General features: G+C 37.0%; 2 protein-coding genes across 2 annotated transcripts in view; both read left to right on the top strand.

Annotated features, from left to right (window-relative positions):
- DNAH12 (dynein axonemal heavy chain 12) overlaps positions 1–4,646 on the top strand; it is a 211,024-nt gene extending 206,378 nt beyond the window's left edge. Inside the window, exons 74-75 of the mRNA XM_076008843.1 lie at positions 1,521–1,588; positions 2,834–4,646. Of these exons, the coding sequence (XP_075864958.1) occupies positions 1,521–1,588; positions 2,834–3,024 (259 nt within the window). The 3' untranslated portion in view covers positions 3,025–4,646. The remainder of the gene's footprint in view (positions 1–1,520; positions 1,589–2,833) is intronic.
- Positions 4,647–4,837: 191 nt separating this feature from the next.
- ASB14 (ankyrin repeat and SOCS box containing 14) lies at positions 4,838–19,743 on the top strand. The gene is made up of 9 exons (XM_076008848.1): positions 4,838–5,054; positions 7,129–7,184; positions 7,640–7,774; positions 7,859–8,017; positions 12,189–12,451; positions 13,316–13,467; positions 13,917–14,460; positions 16,223–16,376; positions 17,105–19,743. Exons 1-9 carry the CDS (start codon positions 4,933–4,935, stop codon positions 17,281–17,283), a joined length of 1,764 nt encoding a protein of 587 aa, XP_075864963.1. The 5' UTR covers positions 4,838–4,932; the 3' UTR covers positions 17,284–19,743.
- Positions 19,744–19,835: the final 92 nt, after the last annotated feature.

Below are 19,835 nucleotides of genomic sequence, written 5' to 3'. Positions count from 1 at the left end.
CTACTGGTTTTTTTTTAAACTAAAGGCCTCCTCTAGGAAAGAAGGCAAGTAATAAATAATATCAGAATTCTTACATAAATCATTACTCAAGATAGGGCAATTGATTACTGATTATTTTTAGGTCCTGAATAATTTCTGGTTACTATTTCAATAGTCTTATTAGTGGAAAAGTTAGCCAAAATTATGTTCCTGTTTCTTCTGTTTTATAAATTATCTTCCATTTTGTACTGTGTAGGACTGCCTCACTCACTGTAAACCACTTACAGTCAGGTAGAATAAAGTTTCCATTTCTATTAGTGAATGGAAAACCTTTTATTGCATTTTGATAAGATAATACATAAATATTTAGAATGAATATTGAATTTCCACTCTTAGGAAACTAGGCAATGCTATTTCTGTTTAAAATATATAAGCATAGGAGAGAAGGAGAGAAAAAACATTTCCCTGGGAGCTCTGGTCTTCAACAGCCCATTTATAGGCATAATCCTCTATCTCCAGAGCCAGGGTCAGACTTTGCCCCCAAGGGAGCACTAAAGACTGAGAAGGAAACATCACATAAGAAGGAACAATAAGGCGGTCTGACAGAAATACTTCCAAATGGTATTATGAGGAGACTCAACTGCACATAATTCATTTTATTATTTCTATTTCTTTTCTTTTTTTATCCCTTTACAGCCATTGTTCTTAACTTAATTTGCCTTATATATGTATTTGTCTTCTCCTTCCTTCCTTCCCTCCTTCCTTCCAACCAACCACCTGACAATGAAGCATAGTGAAATGAAACCAGATTTTCTAGCTAGGCAGATGTATGTTTGAATCCTGACGCTGGCACTTAAGAGCTATGTAACTATGAGAAATGCACTCAGTGTCTCTGAGCCTCCAATCTTTGCTGTGAGATAGGAATAGGAATGGGGACAGGATCATTGTGAGGGTCAAATGTGTGCATAGTGTCTGCCTCCTGGATGGTACTTAAAAATTGGCAGGGCTGGCCATGGGGACTCACACCTGTAATACCTGCAATGCCAGCACTTGGAGAGGCCAAGGAGAGATGATCCCTTGAACCCAGGAGTTTGACACCAGCCTGAGCAACATAGTAAGATCCCATCTATATAAAAGATTTTTTAAAAATTAGCTGGGTGTGATGGCATGTGACTGTAGTCCCAGCTACTCAGGAGGCTGAGGCAGGAGGATTGCTTGAGCCCAGGAGTTCAGGGTCGCAGTGAGCTGTGATCATACCACTCACTCCAACCTGAGAGATAGACCAAGACCCTGTTTCTTAAAAAAAAAAAAGGAAAACATTGATAGACACTGATATTTGTCCACTGTTTTACACTTTGCTGTTCCATAAATTTTTTTTGCTTCCCTCAATTCTTCATTAATACTTCTTCATTTTCTTTTTTTACATTTCTTTTCCTCTATATCTCTGGTCCTTTCTTATATTAAAAGCCAAATAACAAACTCTTCTTAAAAGCAAATTTCATAAGTTATTTCTAATAATTTCTGTCAATTTCTTTTTACAGTGGATTGCTTGCTGAACAATATCCCAAACTTCTGTTTGACCTGATGCCCATCATATGGATAAAACCAAGTAAATATTCTTTTAACAAAATTATTTTAAGTTTTAGGGAGAATAATGACAGATATTAATTGCTCCTCCAAATAAGTTTTTGCTCAAACTTTTTAGGATTTAGCTAAATTAGAATAAACATTGGTGAAATATTTATATTATTTATATTGGAAATATATTATTCTCCCTTTTTTGTGTGCCACTGAGACTATTTTTGGACTATCACTCTGCCTCTTCATGCTCTTAGCCCATGGGAGGTACCATTCTCTTTAAAGCTCTCCCCACCCACTTCTATGAGGGGTTTCAAAGATCCTACAGCTGTCCATCTGTATTTTGATTCTGGACTTCTTTTGCAGTGCCCAGAGGCACAAATAGGCTTGACACAGTCTCTAGCTAGTGACTAGCATTTTCTGGTTGGAAGAAACCCCTAGGCCTAGAGGCCAGCCAGGTGCCCCAAAGCATAGCTATTGCAAGCCACATATACGGAGGCCACTTTTTCCCCCGTGGAGAAGCTACTTACTCCTTCCCTCCTTTTGCCATCATAATTTTTCCACAAGTCTGAAAAAATGAGGCTCATTCTTTTGTTTCCTCTTCCCTAACATTTTTATTCTTAAATAACAATAAATGAAAACATTTACAAATCATCCAGAATCATCACCTAACCTATCAAATATTTTCATTATTAATGTGGTTCAATTATAGCTATAAGAAATGTAACCTTAGTTTAGAAAGACTCCTGACATCTCATATCTGGCTTTTTGGGGTTACACATAGATTCTTTTTGTGAATTGGTAAGAGTTGGTGTGTTTTTCTTATTAAAAACCTGCTCAAAACAAATAGAAACTTCAGCTTCTTCTAATTTATAGATTTCTTATATTAAAATTCTAAGCGGTTGTGTTTCTCCTTTCAAGTTTCCCCCATTACCTATACTGTGTTTTATTCCCTCTTCCCTATGCTTTCCTTCTCTTACTCCTTCCTTCCCAAATCCCTCTTTAGTTCCTTCATGCCTGCTAAGTGATCAGAACTTAAAAAATCAATTCACGTCTTCTACACCTAGAATCATGCATCATGTGCAATCTCTGGCCTTGTTTCACAAACATACCAAACTTTCAACAAACTTTAAAAACCTTTAAATATCATAATAATGATCTTAGATTCAGTACTGGCCATTTTATATACAAGATAAATAGTTGTTCTTCTAGTACCTAGAATAACTGTTTTCTCTTTATCAAATGAATGCATTTCTTTTTTTTTTTTTTTTTCAAGCTGAAAAGTCTCATATTATAAAGTCGGATGCCTATGTCTGTCCCCTATACAAGACAAGTGAACGTAAAGGAACTCTTTCTACTACAGGACATTCTACTAACTTTGTCATTGCAATGTTGTTAAAAACAGACCAACCCACTCAACACTGGATCAAACGTGGGGTTGCTTTGCTTTGTCAATTGGATGACTAAATTGGACAAATTTAGAAAACATCTGAAAGAAGTAAAAAAATATATATTGTCTTCACTTACTTAAAATATATATTATAAAACCAAATATCTTGATGTTGTCCTTTTAAACGGTCTTTGGAATGGTGTTTGCATTGTTCTTCTCCCTAATATACCACTCTTGCTTGGCATATGGCCTTCTAGATGGACTCTTTCGAGATTACAGCCGGACTCTACCTGTCTGTGGAAGGAAAATGTGAAAAGAAGTGTTTGTTGGAAGCATATGAAAACTCTTTGAAGGTTTAATTTAGTTTCTTTTTTAAGTTTGATATCTATGTGAAAAAAAGATTTGAGGGATTAAGTAGATAAAATTCAACTAATATCAGAAATTATCTTTCATAAGTCATTTGCACAGCTTCAGTAATAGTTTACTTTTCATTCACCTACCTGAAAGAACTATACACAAACATTTCAAATGCATAAATTAAGAAATTATAAATAAGGAGAATATTAAAAACAACTACATAACTAAACCCCCATTTCATACTTTTAAGACCTTAGTTCTATAGCTAACAGTGCCCCAGTGAGTAGGAAAGGAAACACAAGGCAGTGAAGTCGCCCACAGAGGCAATGAGATGGCTGGAGAGCACCTCTAACTCCTAAACCTGACGTGACATTGTGCTCCTTGGCATTTGCTGCATATTTAATTGGAAATGTCAAGTGGTCCCTTTGCTATTTTTAGTGTATGTTAATAATTTTAAAATGTTTCAACAAAACAAAGTTTTAGTCAAAATTTTATTGTCTTGTGTAGAGTTAATTCCTTCCTTAGGATTCCAAGGACACTTAGTGCCACAGTTCTGTATCACAAGGAAAATACAGGTACAGTCACCCAGTGAATCTGGACTATTGGGACAGTCACTTTTGATAATTCAGTCCGAGCAACATGTTTGGCCTCTCTTAAGTGGAAAATTGATTCTGGTTTGCAGTGGCTATGCATGTGAGTCTTAAGAGAATGAATTCTCTTTGCATGGCCAAGCCCCTTGCTAAAGCATTTTATCCCAGGAATAAAATATTTAATCCTTTAAATTTGATGAATTACAGTAGTGAAGAAAAGAGTTCATGTTTCCAAAGAGAGTTAAACCACATGTAAAAAACAAGGAGAATGTGCCAGACTGTCTTATGATCAAGTATTTATAGTAAAGCTATTAATGGAATGGTCACTACAGGGGAGTGGAGATCCTAAATATAAATGAAAATTCTAAGGCTTACATGTGCTAGTCCTTAACAGTGAAAACTTCAGTGCTGTCCTAAAGGATATAGCAAAAGGTAAACGAGTCTTTCATATGTGATCAAACCTATTTTATGCTAAAACTGAAAATGTTCTTTTAAAGCCCTTTAGATATTGTCTAATAAAATATATTTGTTCTTGCTATTGCTATTCCTGTTATATGTTGTATTACAAGAATACATTTATTCCTATAACATGTTTACTTTTAGAGTTTACTAAGTAAAATATTATTTTCAGTGGAACGCTCTGAAAATATTTTGGGTGAGTGCTACAATCACTGAGAAAAACTCAAAAGGCAAGTCTAAAATAGATCAATATGAGCATTATCAATGTTACAATAGCACTGACCTAAGTCTTATATGAAAGGTGGTTTTTCCTGAATAAGCTTTAAGTAAATAGCTACTCATGGAAACTTCTAATTTATGTTGAATCTATGGCAGTTCAGAAAACTGTTGTAAATTTATGGAAAATTTTTAAATGAATATTTTGTTTTCTAAATTTTATATTTTCTTCATTTATCAATCCTATCAATTTTCTAATTTCCTGAATTTCATTTATAATTTTAAGCAGTTGATAATCTTTTCACAAATGGAAAAATATTTTTAATTCATTCTGACTTTAAAGTAAACTTGTCAGCGTTTCACATGGATAATTACACCAGTGATGAAGACTTAGAGGAGGATTTTGACACTCAGTTCATCATTCAACAGAGTTTGCAGGATATTTACAAGCCAGGAGCAACACAACGTGCACCTGAGGATGAGAGGTAATGGTTTCCTCATTGGCGATGTGGTATGAAGTACTGTTATTCAACACCTGAGACTTGTCCTTAGCTTAACTCTAGTGTTGTGACAAAAACAGAAGAGAGGGTTGGAATCCAAGGAACTGTCATTTAAACATGTACAAGAGATGATGTTTGATGAGACAGGAAAAATCTGGAAAGAATTCATAATTTAATTAGACACTTAAAAAATAGTTGAAGGAGGTTAGCAGCAAAGCGGGGTGAGGAAATGCAGACTAGAAATCAGAAGGAAGAAATAAACGAGGCTATGAAGGACTAGAGAAGAAAACTCTGACAGATCTTGTCTTTAGGGAGCTAAAGAAATGCATAAGTCCAACCAAGACACATAGAAAGTTATCTTCAACATTAGTGGGGTAGGTGGGCATGGGGTCCAGTCTTTGATCTACTCAAATCAAAAGGTGGAATTATGTGCACTTACGCACAGGAGAGATCGCCCTTCTGAAGGTGCGGATGCAGAGTTCTCCTCTGTGATGTAAGAATGGCCCTGGTTGCAGGCAGCCAAGCACATCTGGCCAAACACTCCCTGGCTGGTCAGCAGCCTCAGCCCCTAAGGTGGGAATCATGGTTTTTACTGGGGTGATAAGGTTACCTATATTTCCCTTGCCCCCCTCCCCGCTTGAGTCAGAGCTTCAAGCGTGTCCATCCCCTAGTTGGTGCACATCACACTCATTATGTATGTATATACCTATCCTCTCCTTCCCCCATCTGCCCGACACCCAATAAATGTTATTCCTATATGTCCACTTAGGTGTTGATCAGTTAATACCAATTTGCTGGTGAGTACATGTGGTGCTTATTTTTCCATTCTTGGGATACTTAATAGAATGGGTTCCAGCTCTATCCAGGAAAATACAAGAGGTGCTATCTCACCGTTGTTTCTTATAGCTGAATAGAACTCCATGGTATATAAATACCACATTTTATTAATCCACTCATGTATTGATGGGCACTTGGGTTGTTTCCACAGCTTTGCAATTGTGAATTGTGCTGCTATAAACATTCGAGTGTAGGTGTCTTTTTCATAGAGTGACTTTTGATCTTCTGGGTAGATGCCCAGTAATGGGATTGCTGGATCAAATGGTAGATCCACTTGTATGGCTTTAAGGTATCTCCATATTGCTTTCCACAGAGGTTGAACTGGTTTTTACTGGGGTGATAAACCCAGTTTGCTTGGGATGGTGATCTCTATTTGCTTGCTGAGGTAAAACAGGATAAATATGTCTTTTAACTCAGGAGATTTTATAATTACATATAGATTGCTCTACATATTTGCCAGTGGATAAAAAAACGTTAAAAAAGAAAACATAAATAAATATAGAGATGATGAAGTACATCAATCCTATAGTATTTTTTTAATGTAACAAACTCATGGAGTGATCACTATTATTTTAAGTACTTCATAAATTTATTTAAATTCTAATTCTCATTACCTCTCTGTGAGGTAAGTACTATTATTATTCCCATTTAGAGGTGAGGAAATTGAGGCACAGAAAAGTTAAGTTACTCACCCAAGGCCGCAGAGCTGGTAAATGAAGAGCCAGGCAGTCTGACTCTAGAGTCTGTGTTCTAAACCACAAACTAGTCCTATACTTTTGTGTTAAAAACCATGACAATCAACTATTTTTTAAATAATTTTTGCTAGAATTATTGACATTACAGAGTGATCATTAAATTTTACCATGCAATAATGTGACATTTCATTCCTAGGCAGGTTTGATTCAGTTCAGTAAACGTTGATTAGGGGCTTCTTGTGATCCAGGCCCTTACACAGCCCTTGCCCTAAAGCAGCGAACAGTCTAATAAGGGAAGGTGACATGGGAAAGGAGTGTCCCTAGAACGTGTTAAGGGCGTGTTCTAGGGAAATGTTCTACACTATTTTACATTTTACCAATAGAAGCATTTCTAGTAAGCCTCAGTCATTGCCTCATATGAGAGTTCTTCCCTGATTAACTATTACTCCTTTTCCTTTTGATTTTTGTCAGATACCTTAGTTTTTTTCCTCAATTTTGGAATTACATATGTATTTTTTTCTATGCAGCTTCCATTCCTTTTTGAGCACTGACTATAAGAAGATAATTGAAACAATAGAGACAGTTAAGTACTCTCTTCCTATTCTATCTCCTTTAACTGTGGTAAGATGTAATGGTGACAACTGGCTGCATTTCCCTTGAAGCTCCAGAAGCCTAGGAGCAGGTTTTCCAAATGCTGGACACTGTGGGATTCGCCAGCTGACTGCCAAGAGTCTGATGTGGCCTTTCTGGGAGAAAATACATCAACACGACTTAGCAAATAGCTCCAGGTTTCCTCATAAAGTGGGCTGTTTTTCTGTATGTGACAAGACACTGGGGGTGGGTGTTGATAGGCCCAGGTGGTATGGAATACTAGATGATAGAACTTAACTGTCCCACGCCTTTGGAATTTGTCTTTCGTAAAAGGTGGTGCTAAAATTCTGTTGTCTCACACACTAAATTTGGTGGTGGAATTCAGAGGCAATATAAGTTGCCTTGTATGTGTGCCAAAAGTGAATCTGTTCTCATTTGACTTGTTAATAGGTAAGGAAGATGCATTGTCACACTTAATCAAGTACCATTCTGCTTTTGATGAAGCAGATGAGATTGGCTGGCTTCCTTTGCATAGGGCTGCAGTGCAAATAAATAAGAACATTTTGGAAATAACCCTAAAAGGTAAACTCCCTTTTACTCTTCTTGATGCTTCTAAGAAATAAATTTAAAATTTATTTCTATATCTTAACCTGTGTGCTATTTCAGCTTCAAAACCCAGCACATGGGAGCAAACAACCCACAATGGTGAAACACCACTTTTTTTGGCTGTCAGTAATTGCCTCCTAGAAAATGCCAGTTTTCTTCTTCTGAATGGCTGCAATCCGAATGCTAAGAATTTCGAAGGCAATTCTCCTCTCCTTACAGGTAACGAATGCCTTGTCTCTGCAGGAGAGTCGCCGGCTCTGAGTCTCCTTCATGCCCACAGGCTTCAAGGGCAGCTTTTGGGACATAATTGGAGCACTGTCACTCTGGTCCCAATGACTAGACATGCGTACTTGACCCTCCAAAGCTTTCTACAGGCTGCCTGTGAGGTGGCCTGAGGCAAAATCTCTGCCCAATCAAGAGCAGCTCATCTTGCATGTTGCCTTCCTCAAACCAGTTCACTCTGGTGTGAGACACAGACAGCACAGCTACCCTGTGGAGTGTGGCTAGGCAGGCAGCTGAAATGGGAGTATTGGTTGAAAACGATTAAGAAGCAGGTTGTCAGATCTCTAGATCATTCCTCCCCAACCCCAGTAAAATTCTGGAGGTTTATTCTCTCCATAGCTTAAATGGAGAGTCTCTGGACCAGAGGATTTAAGGCGAGTGTGGGAATACTAAACCGAAAACACTGAAGGAATTAAGCAAGCATAGGCTGAAACCACCTAACCCTCCTCGCCTTCAGCTACCCAGAAAGCTGGCAGCCAGGCCCTCACCCCCTATGGAGGAGGCTTCTCTGGAAAATTTGACCAGCACAAGAAGAAAGATCTAAAGATAATGACATTGGGGGTTTGCCAATAAATAGCTCAAACGTATCAACCTATCATTAAGCCCACAACCCACAAGCCCTATCCACTATTTAGAATTTCCAATCAGCTTTTTAGTCCCCAACTCTTAATCATGAGCAGAGAGCCAAAGGATGTCTGAGGAAAGTCTTCAACAAACAGATAAGCAATTTGGAGGAAACAGATTATTTGGGGAGAATAAAATGTAAAGTGAAATTATCATTAGTTTCTTCAGAAGTTAATGAAATAGGAACAGGATACTAAAAAAATGCCAAAACAAAAAGATGTTCTTTAAAAACTCATAATGATGCTGGAAGTTGAAGTTTAGGAAAGCTTCCAGAAAAAGACAAGACATGGAAAATAGGAAAGAAAAGAAATTTAAAAACTCGAAGGACAACCCGAGAGGAACAACACATGGATGATAGAAATGATTGAGAGAACAGACAAGGTGGAAGCAATACATCACCAATGAAATAAGTCCAGAAAATGATTTCCTAAAATGAAGGACATGTGTTTCCAGAATGAAAGGGCACACTAAGTGGCAGCTCAGTGAATTGCAAATGACCCAGCACCCTTGGCACTTTGTTTCCAGTCTCAGAGCAATGAGAGCACTTTCTATGTGACACATTGTAAATAGTTATAGGCAGAATTCATAGTGATTCAGCACCCTGGCATCTAGCAAGATTCCTCATACATGTTTAGTGCCAATAATTAGTGAATAGTGAGATGGATAAATTCAGGTGTTTTAGGATCTTGAGGGACTAAGGATCATCATCCAAATGTGAATTAATAGTATAAATGCAGAAAAGCCAGTTATTAGAGAATTTGTTAACAAAATGTGGTTAAAAATCATTTCTATAAACTTAACATTAGAAATAAATGCAAGGATAGATATGAAAATATCAACAAAGATCATTTCAAAGAAGTGGGATTATGGGTCTTTTTCTGCATATATAGTCTAAGTTCATTGAACATGAATCCATTTTATCATAACAAAAAAAGCATAAAAAGTTTTTTTTAAAAAAAGCCACAGCCACCAGGGACAAAGAACTTAACTAAGTTTCTACAAGCTTCCTAAGAGAAGGGGGAAAACAAAGGGATACATCATATACAAAAGATGACAAATCAGAATGGTTTTAGACTTCTCAATAGTAACTAAAAGCTTGAATAAATTAGTGGAGAATAGTTTTACAAAATCTGAAAGAAAATGATTTCCAACTTAAACTTCTATATTTAGCCAAACTATCAAATCTAAAGGTAGATTAAAGACATGGAAGACATATAATGTCAGACACAGGCAATTTCAAAAAATTCATCTCTCACATAGCCTTCTTATGAAGCTACCAATATGGGAGTAAACTAGAAAAACAAAAGCTTGGGATCCAGGAAACCAGGAGATCCAACCCAGGTGGTAGGCAAATGAGATCCCCAAGATGATGGAACAGCAACCCTAGGGTGACGATATGTTACTAGACACTGAAGTCCAGACTGGAACAGGTCAGGACGTCCCAGGTAGAGGCTGCTTCAAGACCACGATGGGATAGGAATGAATATCTTGAAAGGAGATTTAGACAGATTTAGACAGTTTGGGGTTGAATTAATAAGCAAATTGAAAACTAAGCAAATGAAATGTAAGACAAGTATGAACTCTAGAGAAAAGAAAAAGATGTGCAGAAAAGGAAATATAATTATAGTCCAGCTATATAATAGCAAACATAAGGTAAACACAATATTTCTCTAACAAAAATTATGCTATAAAAATATGAGAAAGATGGTTGGATGAAAAATGTATATGTGTGGTAGGGACAGAAGGAGAAAAGAAAATTAAATCCTCATTTTTCCATGGTGAGAAGTCATTTAAGTTATACCAAAACCAAAAAAATCAAAAAGTAGCAATACAAGGATGTTATTTAGAAAAAAATGTTAATATCAAAGAGTCAGCTAAAAGATGCCTCTAGGGAAGAAGAAAAAGGCTAGGGAAACAGTAGTGGACTTTATAGTAAGTGACTCTTTAAATTCTGCATATGCATAACTTTTTTCAAAACAAAAACTAAAGATTAAAAAGAGAACAGCAACAGAGTACTGCCAAAAATTGGGATTTGGAATCCATTCATGGTTTGTCCCAAGATGCTCTCTAAGGCTTTACATTTGCAGAAAAAAACACCAAGAAGATCCCTAAGAAAGCACTCAAACTATATAGCATAAAGAATAGTGAAAGAACTCTGTATAGCAAAAAGAACTCTGGATCAGGTCTAACTTCCCTAAACCTGTTTCGTCGTCTATAAGGTTGGGATAATGGCAGTATTTATCTTGTGTGTGTAAAAGTCACGTATGTAAAAAACATGAAGCTGTGAAGCCCGTCATAACAATGGTGGAAAGAGCTGGTTTTCCTCTCTTGACTTCTGCCTAGTTAGCAGGTCAAATGATTCCATTTCTGTGGTACCTGAACAGCATGTCCCCACAGACAGATCAAGGAAAATACTGGGTCAGGCCGGGCGCGGTGGCTCACGCCTGTAATCCTAACTCTCTGGGAAGCTGAGGCGGGCGGATTGCTCGAGGTCAGGAGTTCGAAACTAGCCTGGGCAAGAGTGAGACCCCGTCTCTACTATAAATAGAAAGAAATTAATTGGCCAACTAATATATACAGAAAAAATTAGCTGGGCATGGTGGCACATGCCTGTAGTCCCAGCTACTCGGGAGGCTGAGGCAGGAGGATCGCTTGAGCCCAGGAGATGGAGGTTGCTGTGAGCTAGGCTGACGCCATGGCACTCACTCTAGCCTGGGCAACAAAGCGAGACTCTGTCTCAAAAATAAAAAAATAAAAATAAATAAATAAGAAAAGAAAATACTGGGTCAAAGTTAAGCAAGTTTAGGCTTGCTTAACTTAAAATTTCTCATAGGCTTCAATATACCAATGTACAAAATGAATCTTGAAGAGGGTGTTAGAATACACAGTGTTCCCAAGTCTTTTATTGTATTTTTTCTTTAACTACAGAATCATTTTCTTCACAAAGAACCTCCAGGGGCTTTCTGCAAAACACGTTTGGGAAACACAGGCCAAAACCATTTTCTATGGCCTCAGCCACTCACTCAAACATGCCTATTTAAATAACATTTTAGTAATTTGCTGAGGTAGGTTCTGTTGCTGTTTTTGTTTTTCCTCTTTTAAAATATCTACAAGCATTTTCAGGACTGTATTAAGTTCCCATTTTCTTGAGAAAATAAAGATGGTAAATGAAAATTTTATATGTTTGTGTTTCAACCACATAAGCTGCTACTGAATAAATGAATCATCAGCACATTGTCCACAGAAGCAGATAATGAATGGTCATGGCTTACAGAAAAACAAATAGCCCACTGATATAAAACAGTACCGATATTATTTGACATATGCCTTATTTTACAATTTGTTTCCTAAACACAGAGTGCTGGGGCAAGTGGGGGATGGGTAGGGAGCACCCCTTAAGAAAGCCTGAGGGACACTAGCCAATAGGATACTCCAGCCTCCACTTCCTGTTGAACATAATGCCCCCTGACCTCTAATTTCCCAGCTGTTCTGCGTGACTCCTACGACATGGCTGCCTTGCTGATCAGCCACAGAGCAGATGTCAATCTGCGGTGTGCCAACGAGAGGACAGCTCTCCATGAAGCAGCCAAACTGGGCAGACTGGACATGGTGAAGCTTATGCTGGCTTCTGGGGCGCACATTGACCCACAGAGCTCCTATGGATTCACTCCTCTTGCTCTGGCTGCTCAAAATGGCCACACTGAAATCATGGAAATGTTACTGCAGAAAGGCAAGATGTTCTGTATGGTCCTATCCTCCCAAGGGCGTGATCCAAGTGTTCTCCTTTTGATGGAGAGCTTCAAAATAATAGAAGTTAACATTTTCATTAAGACTAATATAAATGTTTGATAAAATTTTGTGTTAATATTAACTATTGAAAAGCCTCATTGGAGCATTTCAGATTTCATATTTCTGGATTAGGGATGCTAAATCAGTACGTGTAATGCAAATATTCCAAAATCTGAAAAAAGTCCACAATCTGAAACATTTCTGGTCCCAGATATTTTGAATAAGGGATACGCAAGCTGTACTACAATTTATCTTTTTAACTATCAGCAGTCCCTAACTTCAATTAAAACTAATTAGTGTCTCTTACCATGAACAGTCCTCTAAGAACAAGTTAGAACAAAGGCCCTTTTCAACCAAAACAGTATCATCAGATGGTGTAGTGATATAGTTCAATAGGTTTATTAGTACCATCCTATATGTAAGAGTGCTGAGTTAAATGGGCTTTTGTAGACTGGTCTAGAAGTAAAACTACTTTTTATCAAAGTGTTTCTACTGGAGTTTTCAAGTTACAAACAACTTGTAAAATTACTCTGAAAGCCAACCTATCTATAATTTAGAAACTGCTTGTGCCATTTTTTTCTTCCTCATATAGTTTATAAGCTGCTTGAGAGCAAGAGGTCATATTTTATTTCTTTTTTTTTTTTCCTGAAGAAAGTCAGCAGGTAATATTTTATTTCTTTTAATGCTTTGCTAGAGTAGGTGCTCACTAATTGCTTTTGGGTGATAGTGATATATTTTTTAATTGCTTAAGCAATGCAGTGGAAAAAAAATTTTTGCATAACATGACTCTTTATCCTCTTAGGTGCTAATGCTCACGGTCAGGCCTCTGATTCTTCTTCCATCTTACTTGAAGCCACTAGTGGAGGAAATCCAGACTCCGTGGCTCTCTTGCTAGGGTATGGAGCTGATGCCAACATCCCTAAGAGTTCAGGCCACCTGCCCATTCATGTGGCAGCGGACAGAGGCCACTTATTGTAAGTTCAATTACATTATTGTAAATAATAGAAATAGTAATAGCTACCTTTTATTTTCAGCCACTACCAGGAAATTTATATTCTTTTTCTCTGATCCTACAACTAAACACCCCTTTTATTAAAGATAAGAAACTCTTGACCAGCTAGAAGGTAGTAAAGCCAAACATCCTCTGAAAAGATATAAAACTTTTATCAGGTCCTTAGGCAACATGGAGGGCCTCTGGTCTCAAATGACAGGACTAATTCTGAGTTTTATAAACTAGACAGTAGTTCCATTTGATTTTACTTGGTATCTGAGCTTTTGAATGAAGGAATTATGCTTATTTGTTGGGGGTTCTAAATACCACCTGATAGTAATACCATCCAGTTTAGTAAAAGCAATCATAAACAGGTTAATGTTGCATCTTAACAAAAACTATTTTGAAATGCACTTTGAAATTATTTTTCAGAGCTCTAAAGATATTGATTCCAGTTACAGACCCTGCTGCCATTAAGCAGAGTGGGATCAGTCCAGTTCACTGTGCAGCAGCAGGAGCACACCCTCAGTGCCTGGAACTTCTCATCCAAGCTGGGTTTGATGTGAATTTCATGCTGGATCAGAGAATTCGCAAACACTACGATGACCAAAGGAAGTCAGCTTTGTATTTTGCTGTATCAAATGGTGACCTTTCTTCAGTTAAACTCCTTCTGAGTGCTGGAGCTCTGCCTAATCAAGACCCAGTTAACTGCCTCCAGATAGCCCTCAGGATGGGCAACTATGAGCTGATAAGTCTGCTGCTAAGACATGGGGCCAATGTCAACTACTTCTGCAGAGTTAATCCCTTACATTTCCCATCAGCACTGCAATACACACTGAAAGATGAAGTGATGCTCAGGATGCTGCTGAATCATGGGTATGACACAGAGCGATGTTTTGATTGTCCTCATGGGGACAAAGTTCATCCTTCCTATACTCTTGAAGGCTGGACATCTACAGTTATCAAAGATACTAAGGTAAGCCCACAGCATTGGCTGTATTGCCTCACAGTCATTATCCATGGCCCTGAAACTACAGCAGTAAATGACTCCATCCACTCTCTCCAGAAGCTCATCGTTAGAAAGATTCTAGTATAATAAATACATGGTAAGATAATTATAATATGATAAAATAAACACAATAGAAAGATGTAAAAGGTACAGAAATAGTTCAGAGGAAAAATTGATTTAACTCTACCTAGCACTGTCAGGAAGTTTCATAAATGAAGCAACATTTGAGCAAGGTTTTGAAGAATGAATGCAGTTTTAAATACCAGTTATGCTTTTTCTTTGAATGAGTTATCTAACTAAAATGCTTTTGGGTTCCCAATACCTGTACCCCTAGGTTTGGCTATTTCTTTTAGCTCTAACATTTGACTAAATGGTTTCCTTTGGTCACTTTTCCAATGAAAATAGAATCACCATCAATACAGTTGACCACTCCTCCCTTTTGAGACATTTTTCCCTTTTGGCTTTCATCACACCACACTCTCCTAGTTTTCCCCTACCCTAGACGGTCATTTCTGTTTTCCCAACTTGAGCTCTCCCCCAGCTTTTCAAATGGCTGCCACTCTTCAGATCTCATTTCAAGTGTCACCTCTCCAAAGAGGCCCTTCCCTTTCCACCTTTTCTGAGGTAGTTTCCTTCCCCAATCATTCTTTTATCATGCTGTTCATTTCTTTTATAGGATTTATCTTTCTAAAATTATCATTTTAATATTTTACTGATTTTCTCCCCCACAAATACAAGAGCATAAGCTCTTATCACTTTTCACAGCCTACAAATAAATCTGTGCTTAGCACATAATGGATGCTCTATAAATACTTGAATTCATATTATCAAAATTGAACATAGAAATGAAATGGTGAATTGGAAAAAGCATTTTGAATGAATTGTGAAAAGTGAAAGCCGAAATATTTTAATATTATACAATTTATTATTTTTAGGTGATTAATGTAGGACTTACTTTCTACATCATTAATTTGGCATTAGGCATATATCATCTTGCATCATTTCCCAACTATTCATATAGGTTTCCCATCTGGGTATCTTATCTAAGAGCATATTAATTACTTAAAGGTAGAAACTGTCCTATCCCTCATGTATTAAGGTAGGATTCAGTTACGAATGACAGAAAACCCCCACATAAGAGTAGCTTTAACAAGATGGCTCATTCCCCTCTCATATAAAGGCCAGAAGTAAATAGCCTTTTTTTTTTTCAATGCAAGTATCACTTAAGTAAATAGCCTTCTAACTGGACAGCTTCATGATTCACACAAGAAACTCATGTCCACACTGCAGCCAACAAGAAGGCAGGCAGGAGCCAGCACATCCCTTACTTCTCCTTAAGGACATTCTGGGAATTGCTCACACTTCCACTTACATCTCACTGGCTACAACTTAGGTGGCCACACCTAGCTGCAAGTGAAGCTGGAAAGGTCATCTTTATTTCACACAGCCACATGACTAACCAAAAGGGTTAACAGATAATATGTGACACTCTCTGTCGCACCCCTATTACATCTTATATAGTTCTGAAGGCAAAGCAGTACATATTTTTCCAATGTTAGACCTAAGGCTAAGAGATAGATTTTCTTGCTCAAGACCATAGTTTATAAATGAGGAATTTAAGATCTTGTTTGCCGACTCTGATTTTAGTGTGCTTTTGATTATTATGCTTAACCATAGATACTTTCTGCTGTTCATTTACTTTCATAGTTCTGATTTTTTTACCCCTCAGTTCTGTGAAGTAATAACTTTATCGTGGCTGCAACATCTCTCTGGAAATGTTGTTCGAGTGATGCTTGATTACGTTGATCAAGTTCGGGTCTGTTCAAAGTTGAAAGCTGTGCTCCAAAAACAGGGGCTCTGGTCAGAAATACATTTCATCTTAAGTGAGTCTATTTCTTGTAGAAGACTTTCACCAAAATACTAATTATATTCTCATTTGTTTTTTTTTGTTTTTTGGAACACTCTTCTATTCTAGTTAAAAGCTTGACCTAAAGAAACAAAAAAAAAAATACTATTCCTATCTTAAAAATTTTACTAACTATACTTAATTTGTACTTATTACCTTTTCCCAGGAGATAAAATCTGTTAAGTACTTATTACATAGGTATCCCAATCCATCTAAACCATGGCTCTGAAGGAACACTACAGACACAGGAATTCAAAGCTATGAAATGGCAATAGAAACAGGAATAAGAAAAAGCTAAGAGCTAAGTCTGTAGAGGGTATCAAATGATCCTTCTCCAAACCAAATTCTTTCAAAGTAGTACTTACGTCAAATTAAGAATTTCTTTCATCTCATTTCCTCCTGGGTGATCTTCAGTTTTTAGCCTGCCCCTGAGGAAAAGGGGCAGGAAGAGGGTCCTAATAACATGCAGATACATGCAGACTTAAGGTCTCACAGCCCATACCCACAATTGATGCCAGTCTTTGGACTCTAACCTGACAATGTGACATAGCTCTGAAATGGTTATCTACGAGGGTTGCAAAGAACTGAAAAGCTATTTCCCATTTAGTCACAACAAATGAAGTGTATCAAGTGCATTTCCTAACTAAGATCACTAAAAACTAATTTTTTTCCTTTTGGATAATGTGCCTATTTCCTTCATTTTAGCAAATCCTCGCTCCCTAAAACATTTGTGCCGCCTAAAGATCCGGAAGTGTATGGGACGTTTACACTTGCGCTGCCCTGTCTTCATGTCATTTCTTCCATTACCCAATCGTCTAAAAGCATATATCCTTTACAAAGAATACGACCTTTATGAACAAAGAATTTTTACAGGAACATGGTAATCAAACCATTCTAGAAGAAAAGGTATAATTCTGAAGCTGTATTTCTTAAAAATTGACTTATTACATAAGATTCATATTTTTTGCTTTACCTAGCAACTAAAGTCTCAGGGCAGCCTACATTCTTTAAAAAGTTGCTCTGAGCCAGGTATGTTGGCATGCACCTATAGTCCCAGCTACTATGGAGGCTAAAGTGGGAGGCTCACTCGAGACCAGGAGTTCAAGGCTGCATTGCACTATGATGGCACCTGTGAATAGCCACTGCACTCCAGCCTGCGCAAAATAGTGAGACTCCATCTCTTAAAAAAAAAAAAGGTGCTCTGAACACAGCCTCTCAATATGCCTAGCATTCTAAAAGGCAGTTTAAAAAAATAAAGCCCAAATAATACAAATTTCGATTAACTGAAATATACCAGTTCTAATTCTATGTTGATCTTATATTAAATGTATTAATCCAATTTCTATGTGCTCAAAATAATAGATGCCACCTCCAACTATTCAAGATAATTCTTAACAGTATCTTTTTTATAGAGAGGTACACATATAATACAGTAGTCTCCTCTTATCCTTGGGAGATCTTTCCAAGACCCCCAAGTGGATGCCTGAAATTGTGTATACTACTCTGTATCCCTACGTATACTATGTTTTTTCCTATATAGTCATGTATCACATAACAATGTTTTTTGGTCAACTGCATATGCACTGGTGGTCCCATAAGATTATATAATACCACATTTTTATTGTACCTTTTCTATATTTAGATATAAAAATACCATGTTACAATTGTCTACAGTATGCAGTACAGTCACATGCTGTATAGGTTTATAGCCTAGGAACAATAGACTAATACCATATAGCCTAAATGTGTAGTAAGCTATACCATCTAGGTTTGTGTAAGTACACTCTATAATGTTTCTACAATGATGAAATTGCCTGACACCACATTTCTCATAATGTATCCCCATCTTTAAGCCTGTTACATGACAGATGACTGTACATACATACTGTATGTTGTAGATATGCTGGACAAAGAAATGATTCACTCCCCAAGTGGGATGGAGGGGGACAGCAAGAGATTTCATCATGCTACTCAGAACAGCATGCAATTTAAAACTTATGAGTTATTTCTGGAATTTTCCATTTAGTATTTTAGGATGACGGTTGACCCTGGGTAACTGAAATTGCTTGGAAAGCAAAACCATGGATAAAGGGAACTACTGTATGTCTTAGTGATTGGACTGAATATATTTTGACCCCAGTACATGACCTAGAAGTAAGCTGTTCTTGTACAAAAGTCCCAATGCCAGCTTAGTGTCTGATACTGTTTCCTTATAAAGTCAAGTACAGAGGTGAGGTAATTCAGTTAATTGAAACAGAATCTTCAAGTGAAATTTCATTAATAGGAAACATGTGTCCCTTCTTTCCACAAAACCATTTATTGATTGATGTGATAACTAGAATGGGAATTAAGTGTTTTCAAATGGATGATGGCTTATGGTTTCTGTACTGAACCTAACCTGGTACTGGACATGGAGGGGCTCACTGATAGCAGTTATAAGACATTAGTTTAAGTTTTTATTTCTACATATTCTATGCTTTACGTAAGTACAGGTTTCTACATGTGGAAAGAGAAGAGAGAAACAGATGTTCGTTTAGCCACACTTTTATCACATTTAGACAGCATCATCAGCATGGACAACAGAAAGGTAGGGTGAGGTAGTCCATTTCACCACGGCCCAGTCAGCTATAGCTTTGATGTTACATGTCTAGTCTCAGTGAATTTTTTTTTAGCAGTGAATCGTCCATTTTAGGGAAACTGACCCTTTATGATTTCTTTCTGACATAGGGATGCATAAGTAGGGACACACTAAAAATTATTTTTATAGTTTACATTAAAAAATTTATAAAACTAGCTGACATGAATAGCTCTTTTTTAGATCAAATTGTAGTGTGCGCTTACAAGTGAGTAGTAGACTATATAAGTGAATATATATTTAGGGTATATGTGGACTTAGATAAATTACATAATTCTAAAGTTAATTTCATCTACTCCTTGGATCTTCTAAAAGTGTATATACATTTCTATGAAATTCAAAACAAATTAGAATACAAACTCCCCAGAGAAGAAAAGAAATAAGTGCCATAAGAAACTATAAAGAGCACACAGGATTAATATGCACTAGTATTAAAACTACAGATCCAAGCTACTTAAACTGCATACATGATAACCTGCCCCTTTAAATTAAAGGAATTTCTTTGAGTAGGACCAGACAGTAGCAAGCGTACATCATCTGTAACATGTCTGGGGTAATTATTGAAGTCTCTTAAGTCTCTTTCCTTTGCTAAAAGAAAAAGAAAGTCGCCAGTGATGAATTTGTTTGCTTCTATAACAGACTTTTCCCAATAAGTGAAAAAATTTTTTTCATTCTAGTTGTTGTGGAATTGTAATGGGACTAGATATATAATTTAACAGATTAAAAAAAAAGTCCAATAGTTTTACAAACATCTGAAATTACTTGGAGAAATAAAATTCTGAGTATATATCAAATACTTCA

Source organism: Microcebus murinus, chromosome 1, assembly GCF_040939455.1.
Source record: "Microcebus murinus isolate Inina chromosome 1, M.murinus_Inina_mat1.0, whole genome shotgun sequence".
NCBI classification, from domain to species: domain Eukaryota; kingdom Metazoa; phylum Chordata; class Mammalia; order Primates; family Cheirogaleidae; genus Microcebus; species Microcebus murinus.
This window is presented reverse-complemented; position numbering and strand designations above follow the sequence as displayed.

Excerpts from the sequence above, each read along its gene's own strand:
- ASB14 (XM_076008848.1), top strand. The coding sequence starts at position 4,933 with ATGGATAATTACACCAGTGATGAAGACTTAGAGGAGGATTTTGACACT. Across the intron at positions 12,452-13,315 it reads AAGGCAAGATGTTCTGTATG|GCCTCTGATTCTTCTTCCAT; the intron begins GTCCTATCCTCC and ends GCTCACGGTCAG. Across the intron at positions 14,461-16,222 it reads CAGTTATCAAAGATACTAAG|TTCTGTGAAGTAATAACTTT; the intron begins GTAAGCCCACAG and ends TTTACCCCTCAG.